Source organism: Centruroides vittatus, unplaced genomic scaffold, assembly GCF_030686945.1.
Source record: "Centruroides vittatus isolate TY-2023 unplaced genomic scaffold, ASM3068694v2 contig_799, whole genome shotgun sequence".
Lineage (NCBI taxonomy): Eukaryota > Metazoa > Arthropoda > Arachnida > Scorpiones > Buthidae > Centruroides > Centruroides vittatus.
Genome location: NW_027122516.1, coordinates 3247278 through 3267977, shown reverse-complemented (window position 1 = coordinate 3267977; position 20700 = coordinate 3247278). Strand labels below are relative to the sequence as shown.

The following is a 20700-nucleotide window of genomic DNA, read 5'->3' as shown; positions in this document are numbered from 1 at the left end:
AAAACAATCCACTTAGTGAAATAGCTCCTTACGAGTGGCTAATGAATGGAATCGGAGCGGCCGGATGGCCGAGCGGTCAAGGTGGCAGCTTACCGCTCTGGGGGACCCGGGATCGAATACGAACGGGTCGAATAATCCCCAGGAATTTTTCGGGGGGTGGTCAGTTCGGATATGTCGGGCCCCGTCCCTCACCACCCGGTCGCCCCATTGTGGGCCTGGCCGAACCCATAATGGGCCTACTAAAAGAGGCCCTCTTAGTGCCCACAGGGCGGAAAGAGCTAAAAAAAAAAGAATGGAATCGGAGACGGTCCAGGTAGGTGTGTGCGTGCCAAAACCCGGGATCGAATCCGAGCGGGTCGAATAATCCCCAGGAATTTTTCAGGGGGTGGTCCGTTCGGATATGTCGGGCCCCGTCCCTCACACCCGGTCGCACCCATTGTGGGCCTGGCCGAACCCATAATGGGCCTACTAAAAGAGGCCCTCTTAGTGCCCACCAGGGCGGAAAGAGTTAAAAAAAAAAAAAAAAAAAAAAAAAAAAAAAATCCCGAGGGTGCCGATACCGGTCAATGTCAAATGCTTCTTTTGTGGCTCACTAGTATTTATCAAAGGACGCGACAGGGTTGTTGTAGATTTTAAACGTTTCTCGCCGTAGCTGTAAAAATCTAAATACGTTAAACTTAACAGATTGTCCGTCGTTCGTTTTCTAACTAATTCGTTCTAGGACCGAGTGTTCACGGAAATTTCCAAAATTTACAAACTTTTCGGTCACTCTCATTGAACTGGAAAAATTTCTGTTTTTATTACATCTAATACAGTCAAACCTGTTTTTATGCGCTCTTTTTATGTGCGATTTTTATTTGTGCGATTTTTTTAATGCGAATTTTTAATTTGTGCGGTATAGTTGGCGACTAGTCTCGTGCGATTCGTCATGTCTGACGTTGACTTATTATAGCTAAATAAACTTATTATAGCATAAATGCACTTATTATAGTAATATTATTGCATGAATATGCGAAAAATGAAATAATTTACTTTTTAAGTCAACAAAACACCACCTGGACAAAAATATGTAAAACAGACGATAGACCAGACGATGCAGTCAAGTGCTGACATCTGTTGTCAATAAATTCTATTTCGTACGGTTTTGAGTTATTTTCTATGTGAGACTTTTTTTATGCGGTCCCTGTTGACCGCATAAAAAAATTATTTTTTTAATTGTGTTGCGAAAACTATTATTTACAGCCATTCGTGAAGTTTCGTGAGATTTTTTTTAATGCGTTTTTTTTAATGCGGTCCCTATCCCCCGCATAAAAACAGGTTTGACTGTATTACGAAGAGATCAGACCCCACTGTACTCGGCAAGAGATTGGTTGGGTTAAGCTTCTGTTTAAGTAAAATTTCGGATCTTTCATCGGGGTTTTATTTATGTTTCTAATTCCCTAATCGCTTAATTATTTAACTACTTCTTAAGTAGAAATAAGTTGAAACCGGTTACTTTGTACTCGAATATCTGTAGTCTTGGGAAAGAAGTGGAAAGAAATTTTTATGACAACCGATACATAAATCGTAAATTTAAGGAAAATAAATTCTAGAGCTGTTTTTGTACCATTGTACGTCTCGTTCATTAAATTTGGTTGTAAATGATGCTGCCAAAGTAACAGTTAATTTTTTAACACTGTACTAGAATTGTACACGTTTTTTCTGCATCCCCTTACAGATGGGACATACTAAATCGTAATATCACCGGTTTAACATCGAAATCCGTAAGTAATATAAGATGGGAGAGCGGAATAAACTTAGAATAAATATATCAAATATTTTAATGGATTTTTTTTAAAACTCCTGTCAACTATACAGAACTATCATAAAAACATGCCAGTAAACTCCTATCGGTTGGGTTAATTATAAATCTAGTCTAGGGTGGGCTTTTTTATAACATGGGCCAGAATAAATTTTACGTTTTTTCCGCGGGCCGTAGTAGTTAATTGACGCCTTCTTGTGACTCGTAATTTTTTAGTCTGCAAATATGAAATAAATAAATAAAAAGTTAATTACTACATTTATTTCTCTTATCGTTATCGAAAATTACAAAGAATTGGAAAAATAACTATTAATTAGTTATTTTTCCAATTTAATAATCTATTAAAGATCTCGCGGGCCGGATAGAAACTTTTCGCGAGCCGTAGCTGGCCCGCGGGCCGGGGTTGCCCGCCGTTGATCTAGTCTACTCATGATTCGCATAATCGGGCGAGGGAGGCCGAATATCTAGCAGGCAGGCGGCTAACAGCTCACAACCGGTCCGGGATATAAAATTAGATGCTCTATGCGTGTGTTGCTTCTACCAGCTAAACCGGGCGAGGTTGGTGCTCTGTAAACTGCATGTGCCAAAGCCTATATAATCTGTCTGATTGGAAACTGACCCGGTTTCGACATTCCTTCCGCCACCGAATTATTCGAATATACAATAGCAATCTTATCGTTTTTTTCGCATGTAGTATAGAAATTTGTAAAAGATACATAATGCAGTTATAATAAAATATTAATTTTAATTAATGCAAAGTACGTTAAAATGTGAAAATTTATATTTTATAAAATACAAGGGAAGGTCATTGGAAGGTGGAATCGGCGCTTCCATCGATTCCAATGACGGCACACCACTGTTCTTTAGCGATATTGCATTTCTTCAATGCTTAGATTACCATACCTACGGTAATCACCGTACATTTACGATATTTTGTACAGCATATTGTACAAATAAGCACGCTCAGTTATTATAATCGTTGGAATTAATATTGTGTAGTTGCTAACCATCCGTCTTTTGAGCTGAGAATCCTCCTCTGGAAGCATTTGTCAGCCAAAGTTAGAAATTCCCCTGCCGTTTTGAGATAACACCTTTATCGGTTTGTCTTCACAAACAAGGATTTGTGATCAATAATAAAAATCCCAAGTTTGCTTGTATGGCGGTTCTTTCAGAAATTGTCTACTCTCCAGCATTAATTGACATTATTATGAAAAATATAGAAACGAACATTTCAGATGGAGCCATTTTTCATTAAAAGTATCATCCTACTTCTACAAGAAAGTGAGTCGTGTTTATCCAGGAGGGTCCGGGTTCGAGACACGTTCGGATCCCAATTGATTTGCCCTGCTCGCGACTTCCAGCGCTAAACGAGAAAAGAAATAAAGAATAAAAGATAATTTCCAGTATTAAAGCATCGTTTTTAATTCGTATCGTATTATAACCGATGAAAACAATATTCATGTCTATCATATCTGCATCAAAACAATTTCTGAATCCATTGTATTCAAGAGTTAGAAGTAGCCAATTATCATTTACGTTACTTTTAACACGTATACGCTTATTGGTTAACTTCTAACTCTAAATTTTCGGTTATGAATGTAATATAAGATGGCTCCTTTTTAAAATTACGTCCATCATGGTTATGGGTTTGGCAGGCACATAATTACTCTGACGAGCGGCAATACATTTTTTGTACCCTAAACATCTTGCATTTTCTTTTCATTCAACAGCAAAATACTTGTATTTTAATTAATTAATATACATTTTCCGAGATGTGTCATTCAAACTGTAATCCTCAATGAAAACTTAATCATACAACTCTTCCTTTTAATAACTTCCTTGTAAGGATTTCTTCCATTAGCTCTAGAACACTTTCAACGTCTGTTTCTAAACGTTCAAAACACCTCGAGTAAAAGTTTTGAAAAAGTTTTGTTTTAAAATTAATCTGTTTAGATTACAGAAAGTGAGCATCAGAATGAATAATGGCTTCTATTCTTTAATAGTGCCATGCCTAAATCTAGTGTGAAAACACGCTCTACGCTATCGGCATTCGGAACGATTTCTCATAATCCAATAAAAACAAAAAAAAAAAAAAAAAAAAATCCTACAGTTTATTGTTATTACGTTATTGGCATATACTTAAAGGTTCGATAACGTTCATTTTGATAGTGTCAACGACTCTAACAGAAAAGTTGAGTCGTTACGCTTTACGCGCGTTCTGTTTTGTATCATCACAGATGGCAATCTCGAGCGTGCATCGATATCATTAAAAACGTAAAATCTTAATTCAATAACAACTTAATTTCTTAATTATTATTCTAATCGTCGACATTACACGAATAATTAATGAAGATCGAGCTCATAACAATCCAAAAAAAAAAAAAAATTTCTCAGCCGAAACGACATTAATTATCGAACTTGAAACAAATTAGAGCGCGAATGTGGACTCTTTCCGCATCACTAAATCGAGATATGTTTATTTTTATTTAAGTAATGAATAAATACGGCAGTTAATACGTGCTTCTATGTCTATAAATTCATTTTGTATTATTATTATTATTATTTTAAGCCTACGAAATTCATTATTGGTATGACGTCACGACGATATCTATGACTCGAGCTAGGACTCGCCGATGTGTACCACGTGTTGCAGCACATCCTGCGAGTTGTCCTTTGTTACAGGATATCTACACCCCTTCGTACGAGTGGGTGGAATTAGTCAGTTATAAATCATCGTAAAGGATCTTAGAGGAAGGATTCCGGTTGCATTTCTATCGAAACGCAAGTCAACCGTTGGGTGAGTTTGCATCTTGTCACCTCTACCGTACACTTTAAACAGAAATGTCAGCTGTCAATACTCGTCTACCGTAATTAATTTCCCCAACGTAAATGGATTTTTTAGCTTTTAATATTCATCTAAGCGAATTATCCTTTTTTAATTTTTATCTTTTGTATTTATTTAAGCATTCGCCGAAGTTCTCCAATTAAATCTCCATAAATACGTGTACCGTGTCTCGGGTTTTATTCCCACATCTAAGGATTAATCCCCACAAAACTCGAATTTAAAATGCCATCTAGGGATTTTTTCCCGCAAGACTGGAAATGAAATCCTTGCATTGTTTACATCTATTGTAATAGCGATATAATTTATATATATTGTATAGACATACAGATAGATCGATTCTGTAAAGTGTGATATATAGATCATATTGATTCGAAAATTGCATGTGATGCATGACTCGTTCGATACGGGGAAAAAACACTAACGATCGTATAAACAATCGAAAAAAGTTCCGTAAGTAACGAATCGCCTTTTCAATATAAAACGCGCCGCAGCGACGCGTCGCTGCGGCGCGATCATGTGGATTGAAAAGATGATTCGTCCCGATTACGTTTTGTTGTAAAAAATCTGAAAATTGAACTTTTTTTTTATAAATGACGTTTTGTATTTTGTATACAATTAATTACTCGACGCTTCGATAACAATTCGCATCTTTTAAATCACTTTAATTCCGAAAAAGTGCATAGGATTTCCCTCAACACTACACAAGAAAATAATTAAAATTCCAAATTATTCAGATAAAATGTTAAAAAAATTAATAATTATCCAGTAAACATCATTTTTCTGAATGTCCAGGTCTAGATAAACATCAGTCTTCAGGGACACTGAAGAAGATAAGAACTTTTCCAAAAGATGAATAATTCAATCAACGTTGGTTTTTAATAAGTTTCGTGTTACTCTAATGTCATTTTTAGAATTTAGAAGATTGAAAATCTTGCTTCCAACAGATTTAACAAAAGATAAAATACCTTAAAGGTTATTCACATATCTTAAAATATATATATATATAATATAATAACCTTTAACATTTGATTTGTATTCTTGTAAATGTTCATCATTTTTCAAAGCCTGGAAAATTTTAAAATATTTCTAGAAATTTCAATGCAAATTAAAATAATAATAAGAATTTATGTTTTCAATTTATTTTCATGTGTGTCCATGCTTGCCCAGTTTCTTATCTTGTGCAAAGTACAGTACATTCATGAGGAATCGTGGCGAATTCCACATTGAAGGCCATCGATATTTGACTGTTTGCATCATTGTAAATGCATGAAAGTGATGCCAATTCGCAAAAAAATACATTTAATTATCTAAATTGCTGTTTAAACGAAATGTTTCTAGTTAAAAATTAAGCATTTAACATAAATTAATGTTAATTATAGTAATACCAGAGCCGGTACGGAAAGAGTAAACTGTAGTTTGGTGAGGAAAGAAACAATGAATTCTCGTTTAACAATCAAGAAAATTCTTTTGATGAATGTCTTTGGTGATATGGGAGCTTAATGATGCGTGTCTAGCGCGTGTCTCTACTCTATTTGCATGCTTGCACCGTTCGCAAATGCTGTCACGCATTAAAGGGGTGGAGATGAGATAATTTGTGATGCGGGTAGAGAGTTACGCGTGCAGAGAATGGCTTATAATAAGAATGCAACAGCAAATATCTTAGAAAATTAAATGTATCTTTTCGATTAGATTTGGTTTCGTGTTTTTAATGTATTAAAAATCTTGCGAAACTGGTTTTATGAATGAATCGTCATAAAAGAATGCAGCAGCGATTTTTATTTTTATTGTGTTTTTTTTTATTTATTTAGAAAGCGAATTTGAAAAATGTCCTGCAAAATAATGTGGATTTTGATATTTTATAAAATTGTAAAAATCCTTTTTTTTTTTTACTGTATTTTTTCTTTGGTAGTATGTTTCTTCGTGACTTGAAGCTTCACAGCATTATTTTAAATGTATTTATTATTATTTCGAGTGTATCTTGTAATTTTTTTTCTTTATTTTTGTTGTTTTTCTATAAAAACGCATCATTTTTAATTTTTCTTGCAGCCTCTTTGAAGGGTTCATTTCCAGTCTGACAAAATTAAAGTACTTTTTAGTAATTCATTTGAGTTCTTACAGAAATTTTTAATAACTATTTTCTGCTAGCAAAATTACACTTAAGCTCATTGAATTGATGCGGATTATTGCATATTTTAAATTGAAGTAGCCTAAACCATGGGCAGAGGGGAGCAAAAGTGCACTGCCCACTAGGATCCAGTAAAAAAAAATCCAAAAAAGTGAGATATCTAATCTCATACTCTGATGTAATACTGTATTATGTAATATATTTGTGAAAAACCCAATAATTAAATAATTATTTAAATACTTATTGATGTAATTATTTGACTCCAAGCTTTGCCTCCTGGAAAATTTTCTATGGATGCCCATGGCCTAAACAACGTTATTTTTTTACTCTTGCATCTTTGAATTTGAGAGAGTATTTTTTAAAAGTATTTCATTCTCTTTTGGGTGTTTTTTAAATTCTTAAATAATTTAAGCATTGTTCTTCCTCGAAACTATTGTAAATATTTGAAAAAATGGAAGAAAGTTTGCACCGAATTCTCCCGCTTTACGTTTTACAATTGTTTTTGTTATAAGAAATTCCTATCTCTTCATGGTATTATACAGTACATAGGCCTATATAATTTAAAATTTCAAGAACCTTATTCGAATTTGTTAGGCCAGGAACACACATGCGTAAAATTCGGCGTAAAATCTAGCATAAAACAGAAAACGTAAAAATTTTTCTGAAATTTTGGCTGAAACAGAACTGAAAAAAGAGTAGAGCGTGTCTCTACTTTTTATGCCGTAAAATTTTTACGCCAAAATTCCTCCAATAAAGAGAAGTCTTTTCTGTGACGTCAAAGTAGACGCGTGGTTTTTATTCTAATAATGGCGGCAATGAGGGTTAACCCTATAATTGTGACGGTCTCGAAAAAAACGAAAAATAAATTAAATAGAGGGGTTTATTGAATCCGTTCGACTACATCACTGTCATGTATAAAGACACTGTATTTAAACAATGTTTATGGATGGCTGTAGGTGCAAAATTTCAAATAACAGGTAGGTCTAATAGATCGATATATAGGCCTAGTATTTAGATCACACGTTCTTTATTTGAATTCGGAATACAAGTGTATTAATTTAAATTTTCTATATTATGGCAGAGGAAGCGGAGAAAAAATGGAAGGTAGAAAGGGATATTATATGTGAGGAAAAAATTAATAAAATTAGCACCGTTAGTGGCAATGGTGTTTCCTATTCGGCCAGAATTTTTACTTATGTGTGTTCTGGCATAAAAGCGTAAAACAGAAACTGAACTGAAAGCTGATTTCTGATTCAGTTTTCTGCCACAATTTTACGCATGTGTGTTCCTGGCCTTACACAACTTATGAGGCTACTATTATAGAATATAACACAGGGAAGTATGATGATCGGTGAAATTTTGCCCCCCCCTCCAGTTGCATTTTTCTACGGTTTGACGCCCTAGGAGTCCAAAAAATGGAAAAAAAATCCTTTAAAATTCTGTGTTAAGGCGTGCATTTTGCATTACATCTCAGGACTGGGTGAACCAAAATCTTTGAATTTTGGCAGGGTTATTTCTATATATGTGACATTGATGCTATGAAATTTTGGTAGTTACAGGTCAAGGGGGTGGGGAGATAGAGGAGGTCGTGTCATATATATACTGTAGTCAGAAATTATTACTCGTTATTAGCATTTACAATTATTATTATTATTTTTAAAACTCACTTTGACCTCAAAAATAAGCCTTTTTGCCTTTTTATAATAATAAGAATAATTAAAAAATTTTAATAAAATCTCGTAACAGATGGCGCCACAGATAAGTGCTGGCAGAGTCGTGCAATAGCCTTTGCCAGCTTTATTTTTAAATTAAAGTAACTTATAAAACGAAAAAATAAAATAAAATAATTATATATAATGTGTTTATCATCGGAAATTTTATAAAAATCATATTCTGTGGGTTACACATATTTTACTTATGACGTCAGACAGGTTCGATCACGTGCTTTGAAATCTTGTTCCCCTTCGAGTTTATCTTGTTTACACTTTCTAAAATTGAATTCACTTTCTGAAATTCCCGAAAATAAATTAAATGTCGATAAATTGTGAGATTACGAAGCAGTTACCTGGCAATCTGGTTAGAAGCTGGAAAGGCTTTTAGATCGATATAATGTAGAGATTCGTCATGCAGGCGAGAGTTTCGCTAAATTTTTGAGATAAAGGAAAGTGAAAGTTATTAAATAAACTGGAAAAAATTTGTATGGGAAGAGCTAATTGATAATGGAAGTTTTGGATATTTTATTCTCGTAATTTATGGATTATTCGCCTCTAGTTTTAGTGTTTTCTTCGTAAATACGGGAAAATTTCTATGGTGGAGATGCTCGAAAACACTTCAGACTCGTAAATTAATCAAACTATAAACGAAAACTGCAAGAAAAATCAAGGGAGAAGCAAAAAATAAAGGCTTCAGGTTGTAGATTTGTCTCGACGATGTGATGCGCCGCGGCGACGCGACGCGACGCGACGCACGCGCCTGCGAAACCGGTTCTACACCCAAATGGCGATACGGATTACGGAAAATATTTCCCTCCTTTTTTTTTTTTATTTAAATCAATTATAGATTCATATTTCGAATCGAATAATCGTTCTTATTAAATATTCTATCCTTAGAATGAAATGAAAATTTTAATAAAATTTGAATATGATAATTTTCTAGAATCAATGGATATCGAATTTATTAACCATGACGAATAGTTAAAAATAAATTTTCAAATTAAACGGAAATTATTCAGTGGTTTAGTAAAGTAGATGTATTTGCAGATGTTAAATGTGTGTTGGTATAGTACAGTTTGTTCTCAAACAGTTCTGCAGCCAGGAATAAATCATAGAGAAGCAATCTGAAAAATTATGATTAGTATTTATCCCTTTTCCAGACAGCCTTAGGTCTATTAGCTACAGTTCAAGTGTAAAAAAGTAACAGTAGCCTAAGTTTACATGATGAAAGCAAAAGCATGTATTATATATACTGCATATGTGCACTACTGACTAAGCTGAGGGAGCTTGGCAACCTTTTAACTCTCCCTGTAGCTAGGGATCCATTTTTGATGGGATGCTGTGGCACACTAGTAGGGTACCGCAATGACGCTCTGGCGGCATTGCAAGATGTGGCCGAGTGCCATCGTAACACTTCTAAGGAGCCGTCCATAAATGACATCCACGATAGAAGGAAGAGAGTGGGGTTACAAGAAGTCGGACAAAGGGGGGCTGAACTTCGACGGATGTCCATTTTATTTCGTTAAATGTGGTTTATCGCTTTACGAATAATAAAATAAGGAGGTTGAGTTTTATCGGATGTCCGAAGAGGGGAGAGGTTACAGAAACTTGGACAAACTGGGACAATGGGAGGAGGGGGAGTAAAATTTTCAAGAAAAATGCAGATGTAATTTATAGACAGCCCTTAATGTCTATTACAAAAAGTACAATAACTCTACATTGATAAACCAGGGTACTACAAGAAAAAACTTTTACAAAGATGGGGGTGCCACTATCAGAAAAAGGTTGAAAAACACTGGTGTAGTAGTAACACTATAAATTTTATATTCATTCATTCCCACTTTGTCTACAAACCTTGAAACTGTATCACATGCAACTGGGAGGAATTTTAGTATTATTCTATTATCTAATCAGATTATAGGTTGAAAATAAGATAAAATTGTTCGTTGTTTTGATAATTATCGTAAAATTATCTTTGCTAAAGAAACATTAGAGACTTCATACGAGTTTTTGAATTAAAACCTTCGGCAAAATCGTGTTTTTGAATCTGAATTTTGAGATACGAATCTAACGAGAAACACTTCATTCTTTTCTTTATTTCTATTGGTTTAGGAGTGAATTATGTGGAGGTTTAAGCCATCTAAATACAAGAATGCAGCTCCTAAAGTCCCAAAAAAAGGAGAGGTAAAAGTATTATAAAAGATACTTTTAAGTGTTTTTTTTATTCTGTTTTAATTTGGATTGTCATTTAAGGGATGGATACTCGACCTACCTGTTGGAGACCCCCGATCGTTTGGAAATCACATCAAAGCCAGTGCGGGATTTATGGTATTCAATGTGGAATTAGGTAAAACATTTTATGTTACCTTAATAAAAAAACGATAATTATATTTTTATTTATGTTTTGGTGTTTTATTTTTAGGTGAAGGCAATTTAGGAATTTTACCAATTGATGAAACTGGAAAGAAAAATAAACCTCCTCTGCTCCATGCACATTCGGGTGAGGAAAAATGTTTTTTGGCAATGTTTCTTTTATAATTGACACTTGCAGATCCAACTGCGATTCCAGTAGTATGTAATTTGTAGGGGGATTGGGATCTGTTTTATTTCTCAACAAAACTGTAATTTTAGTTATATATATATAAAACTGTTTTGGTAAATTATTATTATTCTTATTAGTTTTTAAAACAATTAAGCAAACGTTAAAACTCTTGCAGGAACTTTTAAAATCGAATTCAAAACTAAATTCTAATTATTAATCTTCAAAAAAGATGGCAGCATGGCTGTCTATCTTTAACCCAATGCAATTAGTGCCAAATGATCTATCAGATTATTTTTTGAGATATGACAGTTTAATGATTAGATATAAAGCAATTTGGCCTGACTGCCTACCTATAGCCAAATTGCTTTACATTTAGTAATGAAATTAGCCTTATTATAGCCTGATAAATAATCTGGCTGCTTGTTCTGCATTATCTTTAGACCAAATTTTATTAAATAAATAAAAAATTTGGCCTTAATATAATCCAAACATAATCTGGCAATTTAGGTTTACATTTGAAACCAGTTTGCATTGTGTATTAATTTAACAAAATGTCAATCTTTCGAACAATGAACACCGTTTAATTGTTCTTTCAGGACCGGTAACAGATTTCGATTTCTCTCCTTTTGATGACGGTTTATTAGTGACTTGTTCGGAAGACTCAAATGTACGTTTTAATTCTCTGTTTGTGTCGATGCTTTACCAAATTTAAATTTGATTTATAAACTCCTCTTCAGGTGAAAGTGTGGCAGATTCCCGAAAGTGGCCAAATCCCTCGTAATAGCATCGCAAATTTCTCCGTGCCGAACGATAAACCGCAAGTAATCGGCTGGCACCCGACCGTCGACTGCCTGTTGACCATGTCGGCTGATAAATCTCTCAAAATTTGGGACGTAACTAAGCAAGAACAGTTGTATAGTGAGTTATCCACGAGAGAATAATAAATTAAGATAATTTTAGCTAAATTTACATAATTCTTTACAGGTAACGTGTAGCCACAAAGACTTAATTCACTCATTTAGTTGGAAAAGCGACGGAAGTACCGTTATCAGTTCCGGAAAGGATTGCCTGCTTCAGATATGGGATCCAAGATGCTCCGAATCGGTTTCGGTTAGTTTGTTACCAATTGATTTTAATGTTTATCAAAATAATATTTAATTTGTTAGATTTTATCTTCAGGAAACAAAAGGACACTTGAATAATCGTGATTCTAGAGTCATCTGGCTTGGAGATACAGATTATGTGCTGTCGACGGGATTTGGAAGTGTAAGTAAGTGTAAAGAAACACCGCAATACAATTTTTTTGTACTTTTAATATAAGACAAATGATGTTCATCGTAAATTATTAGGCAAAAAATGTAGAAGTAGTCATAAGGGATGTCAGAAACATTGACAAGATTTTGGCTAAATCTGGATTTGATCTATCCTTGAAGTACGTATGCTCTTTATAAAATTATTTATTCAGATTTTGGAAGTTAATTATAAAATTTTGTCTTTAATACAGTATTTTTGTTCCACTTTTCGATCCCGATACAAATATGTTGTTCTTGGCGGCAAAGGTAAGTTAAACTTTCGTTGCAGTATTAATATTTCAAGATTGTAAAATATAATTAATTTATGTATTCAGGCAGAAACAGTAGTTCATTATTGGGAAGTTGTGTACAGAGAACCGTATTTTGTCGAAGGTAAATTGATTTTATTGAACGTATGAATTTTATTGTGAATTCTTAAAACTGTTAAAATTTTATTTTAAAAATAACATATACAAAGCCGTATATAAAGTTTATTCGGCACTTAACACACCGAAGACAAGGTGCATACATGTCCGTGCAATTAAAATCGTAAACTCTTGCTTCGGTTCTTTAAGGAACACTTTTTTAACTTCTGACGGAGGAGTGCAGGATAGGTCTTGTTAACAAAAAAAGAGATGATGCCTTGTCTTCTGTGTATTTGGAATTAGAAATCAAGCCGATAACTAATTCCAAAATCGTGTTCTACAGCTAGAACTTCACTGTCCAAGCTAAAGGAATTCATTTAATCAATTGCATCTCCATTCTCTATTTGAATAATGTTCCCAAAACATTCTGAAAGTGCATCTTTGAATTGAAATGTCTTCTGTTCTCCATTCAAAGTCTGTTTTAAACTCGTTATGACTTATAAATTTTCCTCTTTTTACACGGGATCTGGTCCACAATGGGGGGCATCCAGGCAACGTGGGATAGACTACCTGTAAAACTTTCTCCTGGTGTTGCTCGCACGGATTAGATCCCAATTTTCCAGAGCAGTAGGCTCATACTTTAAGCACTTGTACACAAATTTATAGTTAGTATACAACCTTTTTTTCCTTTACAAGAGTGGCGTGAAGAAAATTATGCAACATTTTATTTATAAAATATATAAATTTTTATAATCCAATAAAAATTAAGTTTGCAGGAAAATTAGTTGTGATATTCCATATTTATCTTGTTTTTCTTTTGCTTTTCAAATATTGAAAATGGCCCGTCCTTCGTCCGTGTCAGCTCGACCCATTGCAGTCGAGCCCACCCGAGCATAACCGTGATGGGCCACGTAACCTTAATGCATTAGAGCATTGCATTAGCTAATTAATCACTTGCAACGACTTTAAAATTTGGGTCAGTCGAAAGATGCGATTCGTTTTATAGGTTAGGCACAATGGTATTATGTTTAATTGTCGAGCCAATTTTTGAACTCTGTGGAAAACATTCATGAACTGCCACTGGAATATGAGTCAAGTTAGATTGGTTTGAATTTTCATGGGCAGATTGACCTCCCCAATATGTTTGGTCTCGTCCCTTGCCATTCAAATGCTCCCATTGCCAGCTTAGCCAAAACCACAATGGCACACAAAAAGATATTCTTAATGCCCCAAAGGGTAGCGTTTTAAAAACAAATTTTGAAGATGGTGGCTACATTTGTCGACATTATTTGTTGTACTAGAATTAAAAATAAGTTCTTATTTGATGTAAAGTTTATATAATGCTAGGGTTACCATATTAATTGATGGCAAAATGTGGACGGATTAGCATTAAAGTACTTGGACAGTGAGGGAAATTTATTCATAATTTTCAATCTAATAAATGTAGGCACATATATAAAGTTTCAGTTTACTTTCCTTTGGGGCACAGAATGCAATTTTAAATATAAGAAAGCTATTTTACCAGTTAGTTTTTTTAATTCGACAGTACTTGTCGACTGTTATAATGAACGTGTGCACATTCTCTAAGCAACAGAGTTGTTACATTTGCTTATACAATGTTGCCACCTAGCCAACAAATACAATATCATCAAAAATTTAGCATCTTTTGACGGATTTAAATCTAAGCGGTTACGATTTAACTATTAACTTTGCGATCAGTTGTAAAGTGTGGGCATTGTTTATTTTATCTAAGTTACAGTCTTTAAAGTACAAACTGCCCATACTAAATACAAACACATGGCAACCCTAATAATGCAATATAAACGCGTGGAATTTTTTGACATTTGACCTTAAAGATATTTAAATTAAAAATAAAAAAAATGAGATTATTTGATGTGGATTAGTCATTTATAATTATACCAGCTGTTATATATTACCTGGCATTGTTTGGGATTTTGAAGGGGTGAGGGATCGGTGAGGTCGGGTTGGGAGAGGGTGATTTTAAAAACAACGATCTTAGTAACTAAAATGTAATTTATTGGCCCGAGTATTTACAATAACGAAACTGCTCGGGCTAAAGTTAAGAGAGAGTGGTCGGAGGTGGGGACCCCCACGCTAAGGTGTTCTAGGATTTCAAAGAATATTTGTGCCAAATTTGGTGCAGATATGTTGAACAGTATAGAACCCCTTTTATATATGTGTATGTCAATGTCAAAATATATAAGTTTATGAAGTTATATGAAAATTATAATTGCTGAAGTAAGAATTTAGCTGATATGCAGTCAGTGGTGAAGGCATTAGCATCCACTCCTGCTCAGATTCAGTTCTAGATTGGAATCTTTAATTGTTACGGTTGGTTTAACTGGCTATGTCGGATCCAATCTCTTGCTGCTTAGCCACCCTCATTGTGAGCCTGACCAAACTACAACAGACACACAGATTCTCTTAATGGCTACATGCTATAGTTAAAAAACTTGCTGGTGTTCTTTTTATGGTATATTCTATACATATTTGTTTCCATGTCATGACTATTAAAAGCAATGAAAGTAATATCCCATTGGTAAAAGGTTTAATCTCACATACTTGAGTATTTTATTACTATTTTATAAAGGAATACTTTCCAATTTGTCTTGTATTAGGGGTTGTGGAATATACTTGATATTGAATGTGGTATCAAATACATGGGTGATTTAAAAAAAAGTGTTTACAAGGTCAATAATGCAGAAAATACTTTTATTGTGGAAATGAAAACATACCAGATGTATTTGCAAGCAATATGCTATTTCTTGGTAAAACTGCCCATCCTTTTCGCACATTTATTGCAATATTTAAAAAGCTTGTTTATTCTGTCTGCAAAAATTCCTCTGTTGCTACAGCCATCCACAAGCAATGTCATGTATAGTACCATATTGCGGGCAAAGTTGAAGGCACGGCGATGTGTCTGTCATCCCAGATTAATTTGTTGATTATTGTGGCATCGACTTTCGTCGTCAAGCAGCTTGAATGCCAACTGTAGCTTTTGTCACTGGTATTTTTCTTGTCCTCTTTTGAATCTTCTGCGACACCTTGACGGAACAATGTTGTCTCCGTATGCCTCAACAAGCTGATCCACCAAAACGTTTTTGCTCTCAGGTCTTTGAGACTGGTTTTCTAATCTTGTAGCATCTTCAGATGTAGTCACAAATGTCCCACACTCATACATTGTTTGGAATTGCTAGTCTGAGTTGTTATTACCTATCTGCACTGGAGTTTCATTCAACTGTGTTTTTTTCACTTACTGTGGGCCTTGTAAAGTTACTTTTCAATCATTCTGTGTATCTTAGTTTCCGTTAAATTTGATATCTGTCAAATCTATTTCTTATATATAATTTTGATCAATGAATTTTAACATTTCAGCTACAAAGCATATTGGCGACATCCAAACCAAGGGAATAGCTCTGGTACCGAAGAGAGCATTGAATGTCATGCAAGCGGAGGTAAATCGCATTTTGTTGTTGGGACAGGATTGCATCGTTCCGATCTCTTATCAAGTCCCACGCAAAGTAAGTTTCCTTTTTTAATTACTGTACTAATTCTGTAAGGTGTCAAACTTGCAATTAGATTTATTACAGAACTTTTAGTCTTATAGAGAATATCACTCTGATCTGTATCCCGATACGAAAGGCACAGAACCGGCATTGCATGTTGACGACTGGTCTAAAGGAGATACAAAGAAGGTTTGTAGTGATCAATGCTACTCACATCACTTCCGATAATTCTGTAAACTAAAACAAATTTTTGTAACCTTTTAACTATGCCTTTTCACTTATTTGTTGCCATATGTATATATATACATGCATTCGTCACATTTTTAGGTCAGTACAGTCAGCTTAAATCCACAAAAGTCTCTTGGCCACAAGTTATTAAAGTTTGGCCATAAATTTCAAACTTGTGAAGAGAAATCGGAGAGAAAAAACAGCATAGAATTTGCTCCATTTAAACCTCCATCTGATGAAACCGTAGAAATGAAAATCTCTGAAAAGTGCGATTTCACTTCCAGTTTCAACGTCTTTAAAAAAATAGAAAGCGAAGAAATACCATATAATAGTTTGATGGAAAAATCGTCGGCAAACATTGCAAAAGTTAGTTATCTACAAATGTTACGTCCTATTGCTTTTTGTTAATTTTAAAGATATATAAAATTAAAGAATTGTCAAAGAAATTAAATACAAACAATTATTTTTAGCCAACTGTTCCACCCAAACCGCCAAGGCATGGCAAAACATCCGTAGAATCGCAAGTCAGAGACTTCGAATACCAAAATAAAGTAAAAAATGTTCAGGTAGTAATTGAAGAGAAACCTCGCGATTCCAGCAGTGCAAATATAATATTGGAAGACATTATAGAAAAGATGAATAACTTAGAAATGCAGCAAAAGAAAACAAATAGTCAACTGGTGGCTTCTCCCACACCACAGAGGAATACACGCACGTTTGGAGGTAATTTTCCTAGTTTAATTGGCGTCGATTTATTCGCATTACCGAACTTTTAAAATATTTTTAGTGAGGACTACAAAATTCCGTCATCTTAACGGTACGATTCTTCATAAAAATACACACATCACAAACATTACTAACTACAACAAGAATCTGTCTGGAGAGTGCGATGTCTTTCATGCTAATCCAAGTAGAGTAGCACTTCCTTTGAATATTGCAGGTGGTCATATTGCCATACTGGAGGTAATACTTGTTCGACGGATTTAAGAACACCGAAAGCCGTTTCTTGACGTATTTCTTTACAGCTTAGCAAGCCGGGACGTCTGTCTACAGGCAAACTACCGAGCATCGTGTGTGGCAGTAACATTGCAGACTTTGCTTGGGATCCATTCAATGATTGTAGGCTTGTTATTGGTGAGTAAATAAATATGCAAATCAATTTTTTTTTAATTTTTGGATAACATAAGTTGGGTAATTTTATATTTAAATAGCTTCGGATAGTGGAAAAATTTTCGTTTGTCTCATTCCCGAAGAAGGTCTTGAAGGCGAAACGTCTCCGGATGAGGAATTCGTAGCAGGCAACGATAAAATTTCGATAGTAAAATTCCACTCCGTTGCCAGAGATGTCATAATAACGGCATCCTATGATTTTAGCATTAAAGTATGGGATCTTATCACTAAAAACGTTTATATAACTTTGCAAGGACACACAGATCAGGTATTGATGAAACAATTTGTTTTCTGGTTTTGTCAAATTTAATAAGTAATTTTTGTGTGTTCAATTTTTAAGGTGTTTACTTTGGCGTGGAGTCAAGACGGCCAATATTTGGCTACGGTTTGCAAAGATCAAAAATTAAGAATATATAATCCAAGAAAGTCTTGTATGCCAATTAAAGAAGGCCCGGGACCCAGTGGAAAAAGAGGTGCAAGGGTAACATGGGTGCTAGGAGGGTCTCATCTAGTAGTATGTGGTTTCAGCAAGTAAGTCCATCTTTTGTGAGAATTATGACAAAAAATCTAATGTTAACTATATATTGAAACCGGCTAAATTTGATTACAGAGTTTCGGAAAGACAGATCATGTTGTATAGTAAAGACGATCTTTCGGAACCACTGGCAACCGAAGGTATCAATGTAAATCCTTCCATCCTCATTCCGTTTTATGACGAAAGTAGTTCCACACTATTCTTAACTGGAAAGGTAATTGCTACTTGGCTTATAAAATTGTAAATTGATGTAGATGCTAACGAGACACTAACCTTAATTAGGGAGAATCTGTTATATTTGCTTACGAAGTCTCGACGGAGGCGTCACATTTCTACCCGCTGTCTCACTACAAATGTAGCGGACCACATCAGGCCGTATCTTTCTTACCAAAATACGTTTGCAACATAGCGGAAGTAGAATTTGCAAGAGCTGTCAGACTTACTAACACTACAATAGAACCCTTATCGTTTACCGTTCCTCGGCTCAGAGTAAGTTCTGAATACTCCACTGTCGTGCAAAGGACAAAAAAATTAATACACAATAATCGATTTATTTGGCACAAAAATGATATTTTCAGACAGAATATTTCCAAGATGATCTGTTTCCGGATGTACAGGTCACGTGGGAAGCTGCAATGTCCAGTCAAGATTGGTTTTCAGGTGCGAACATTAAACCTAAATTCATTAGTTTGAAACCAGAAGGGATGCTGCCTTGTAAGTAAATTATTAAACCAGTGTTTTTTCTTCTCTCGTTTTCGAAAATGCTCATTAGTTAATATCGTATGCAGTATCCGAAGCCACCCAGAAACCTACCGTTTCGCCTGTTTCTGCCCCTCAAGAAGAAATAATCCAGTTTGAAGGACATGCAGTATTAGAGAGTTCTTTGGCCTTCTTAACAGGAAATAAAGAAAAGGAAGAACAAGTAAGAGCACATTAATTTTAATAAAATTTTATCTTCTACAAGTCGTCATAAAATAATTGCTAATTTTGATGATAACGCGACATGTTCAAGTCAGCTTTAAATTTTGACATTTGTAACTGGTATGCAAATTAAGTTGAAAAGAAAAGAAAACAGCTAAGTAATTTTGCTATTTTTCGCTAAATTGGTCTCAGTTGTATGTAATGGTTTACAAAAATTTCTTTGTATACGAAACAATATTTTGATAAACTTTAGCAGTATTACTCTTTATCAATGTGTCACCTAATGATGCTGATTTTTGAACTGTTCTGAGAAATTTTGATTCTCTAAGTAGCAATGTAATGCTTAATTTGGAATACCCAATGATGGGCCAGATGGCAGAGGTAATTAAGATGTCGGCTTTCTGCTTTGGAAACCCGTGAGCAATACTGGAATTTTTCAGACGGTGGTCCCTCCTTCACTACCTGACCTGGAGAAAAGGCCTTCTCAATGCCCACAGAATGGAAAGAGCCAAAAAGAATAAAATCTCCTTTCCGTTAATGGGCTTTTTTTCCCTACAAAAAATCGGCAATTTATAGAAATGAACACTGGTAGTCAGTCACAGGTTTACACCCGTCCAACGGGCTGGCCTCGTGAAGCTTTCCATGTGTCTAATATCTAAGTAGAGAGTAGTTTTCCATAGAAAATTCCATTTTCACAAATTTGACAATTCCATCATCTTTGGCCTCATACATCATTACAGTTTCATGTTGGTGACAATATGTATACAATATTAACTTTTTGGAAAGAATTTTACTATCTTGCTAAATGCCCCTTTTCTCTTTAGATAATAAGTTCGATGAAAGATAAAATGAATTATCAAGACGAGAAATTACCCCAAGATTCGTTCGAGGGCGTCGATCCCGACGAATGGGTAAGTAATTATTTGACGACGTTTCAAAGACGATATTGAATTAATGATTACGATTTCCTACTTTTTCTTCAAGGATGAAGATAATTAGACGTTCGAGTAAAATAATGATATAACCGTTGTACATATCCGATAAATGGTACAAGTTAAAATATTAATAATGCTCATTCGTTTTATGAAAACGGCATTCCGTTATATTACTCATAACAAGATTCGAATGGTGCCATGATCATCGTCGACGTATAAGTTTACTGAATTTTCGGATATTTTATCGTCATGCAAATGCAATTTCCGCACTATGCTCCTCATCCACTTGTTGTAATGCCATATATTTACAGTAATTATTACTGTATATGTTAATTGTAAGTTAAAAAAAAAAAATATTGTTGATTAACATAAAGATTCATATTTATACATTTATACTTTTTCTAATATTAAAAGATTTTTTACAAAAATGAAAAAAATGTAGAATAAATAAGCATGAAAATTTTTGTGCCAAATTTTTTACTGTTTTTTTTTTTTTTCATTATTTTTGTTTTGATATTAAAATTATTTGTATACTAGTAAAAACGCTATACATTAAAAAGGAAGGTGCTCAAACCAAACTTTAGCTAAAGTATTAGCTGTCAAATGGCTATTTGGCTCTTCAGATTTAATCAATTTCTTTAAGATAACTAGTTTCCTAATGGAGCACTTGCATAGAGCAGTAAAATTTAATCTACCATTTTT

The 20700-nt window shown here is 34.4% G+C and overlaps 1 protein-coding gene across 1 annotated transcript; it reads left to right on the top strand.

Moving 5' to 3' along the window:
- Positions 1 to 4404: 4404 nt before the first annotated feature.
- Positions 4405 to 20489, top strand: pod1 (coronin pod1). The gene is made up of 25 exons (XM_067278381.1): positions 4405 to 4598; positions 10596 to 10667; positions 10737 to 10830; positions 10906 to 10983; positions 11622 to 11692; positions 11763 to 11947; positions 12021 to 12135; positions 12205 to 12291; positions 12375 to 12457; positions 12530 to 12584; positions 12653 to 12710; positions 16079 to 16224; positions 16303 to 16398; positions 16537 to 16803; positions 16908 to 17160; positions 17225 to 17400; positions 17463 to 17571; positions 17649 to 17875; positions 17948 to 18138; positions 18218 to 18356; positions 18425 to 18631; positions 18721 to 18856; positions 18931 to 19064; positions 19888 to 19974; positions 20048 to 20489. Exons 2-25 carry the CDS (start codon positions 10605 to 10607, stop codon positions 20060 to 20062), a joined length of 3072 nt encoding a protein of 1023 aa, XP_067134482.1. The 5' UTR covers positions 4405 to 4598; positions 10596 to 10604; the 3' UTR covers positions 20063 to 20489.
- Positions 20490 to 20700: the final 211 nt, after the last annotated feature.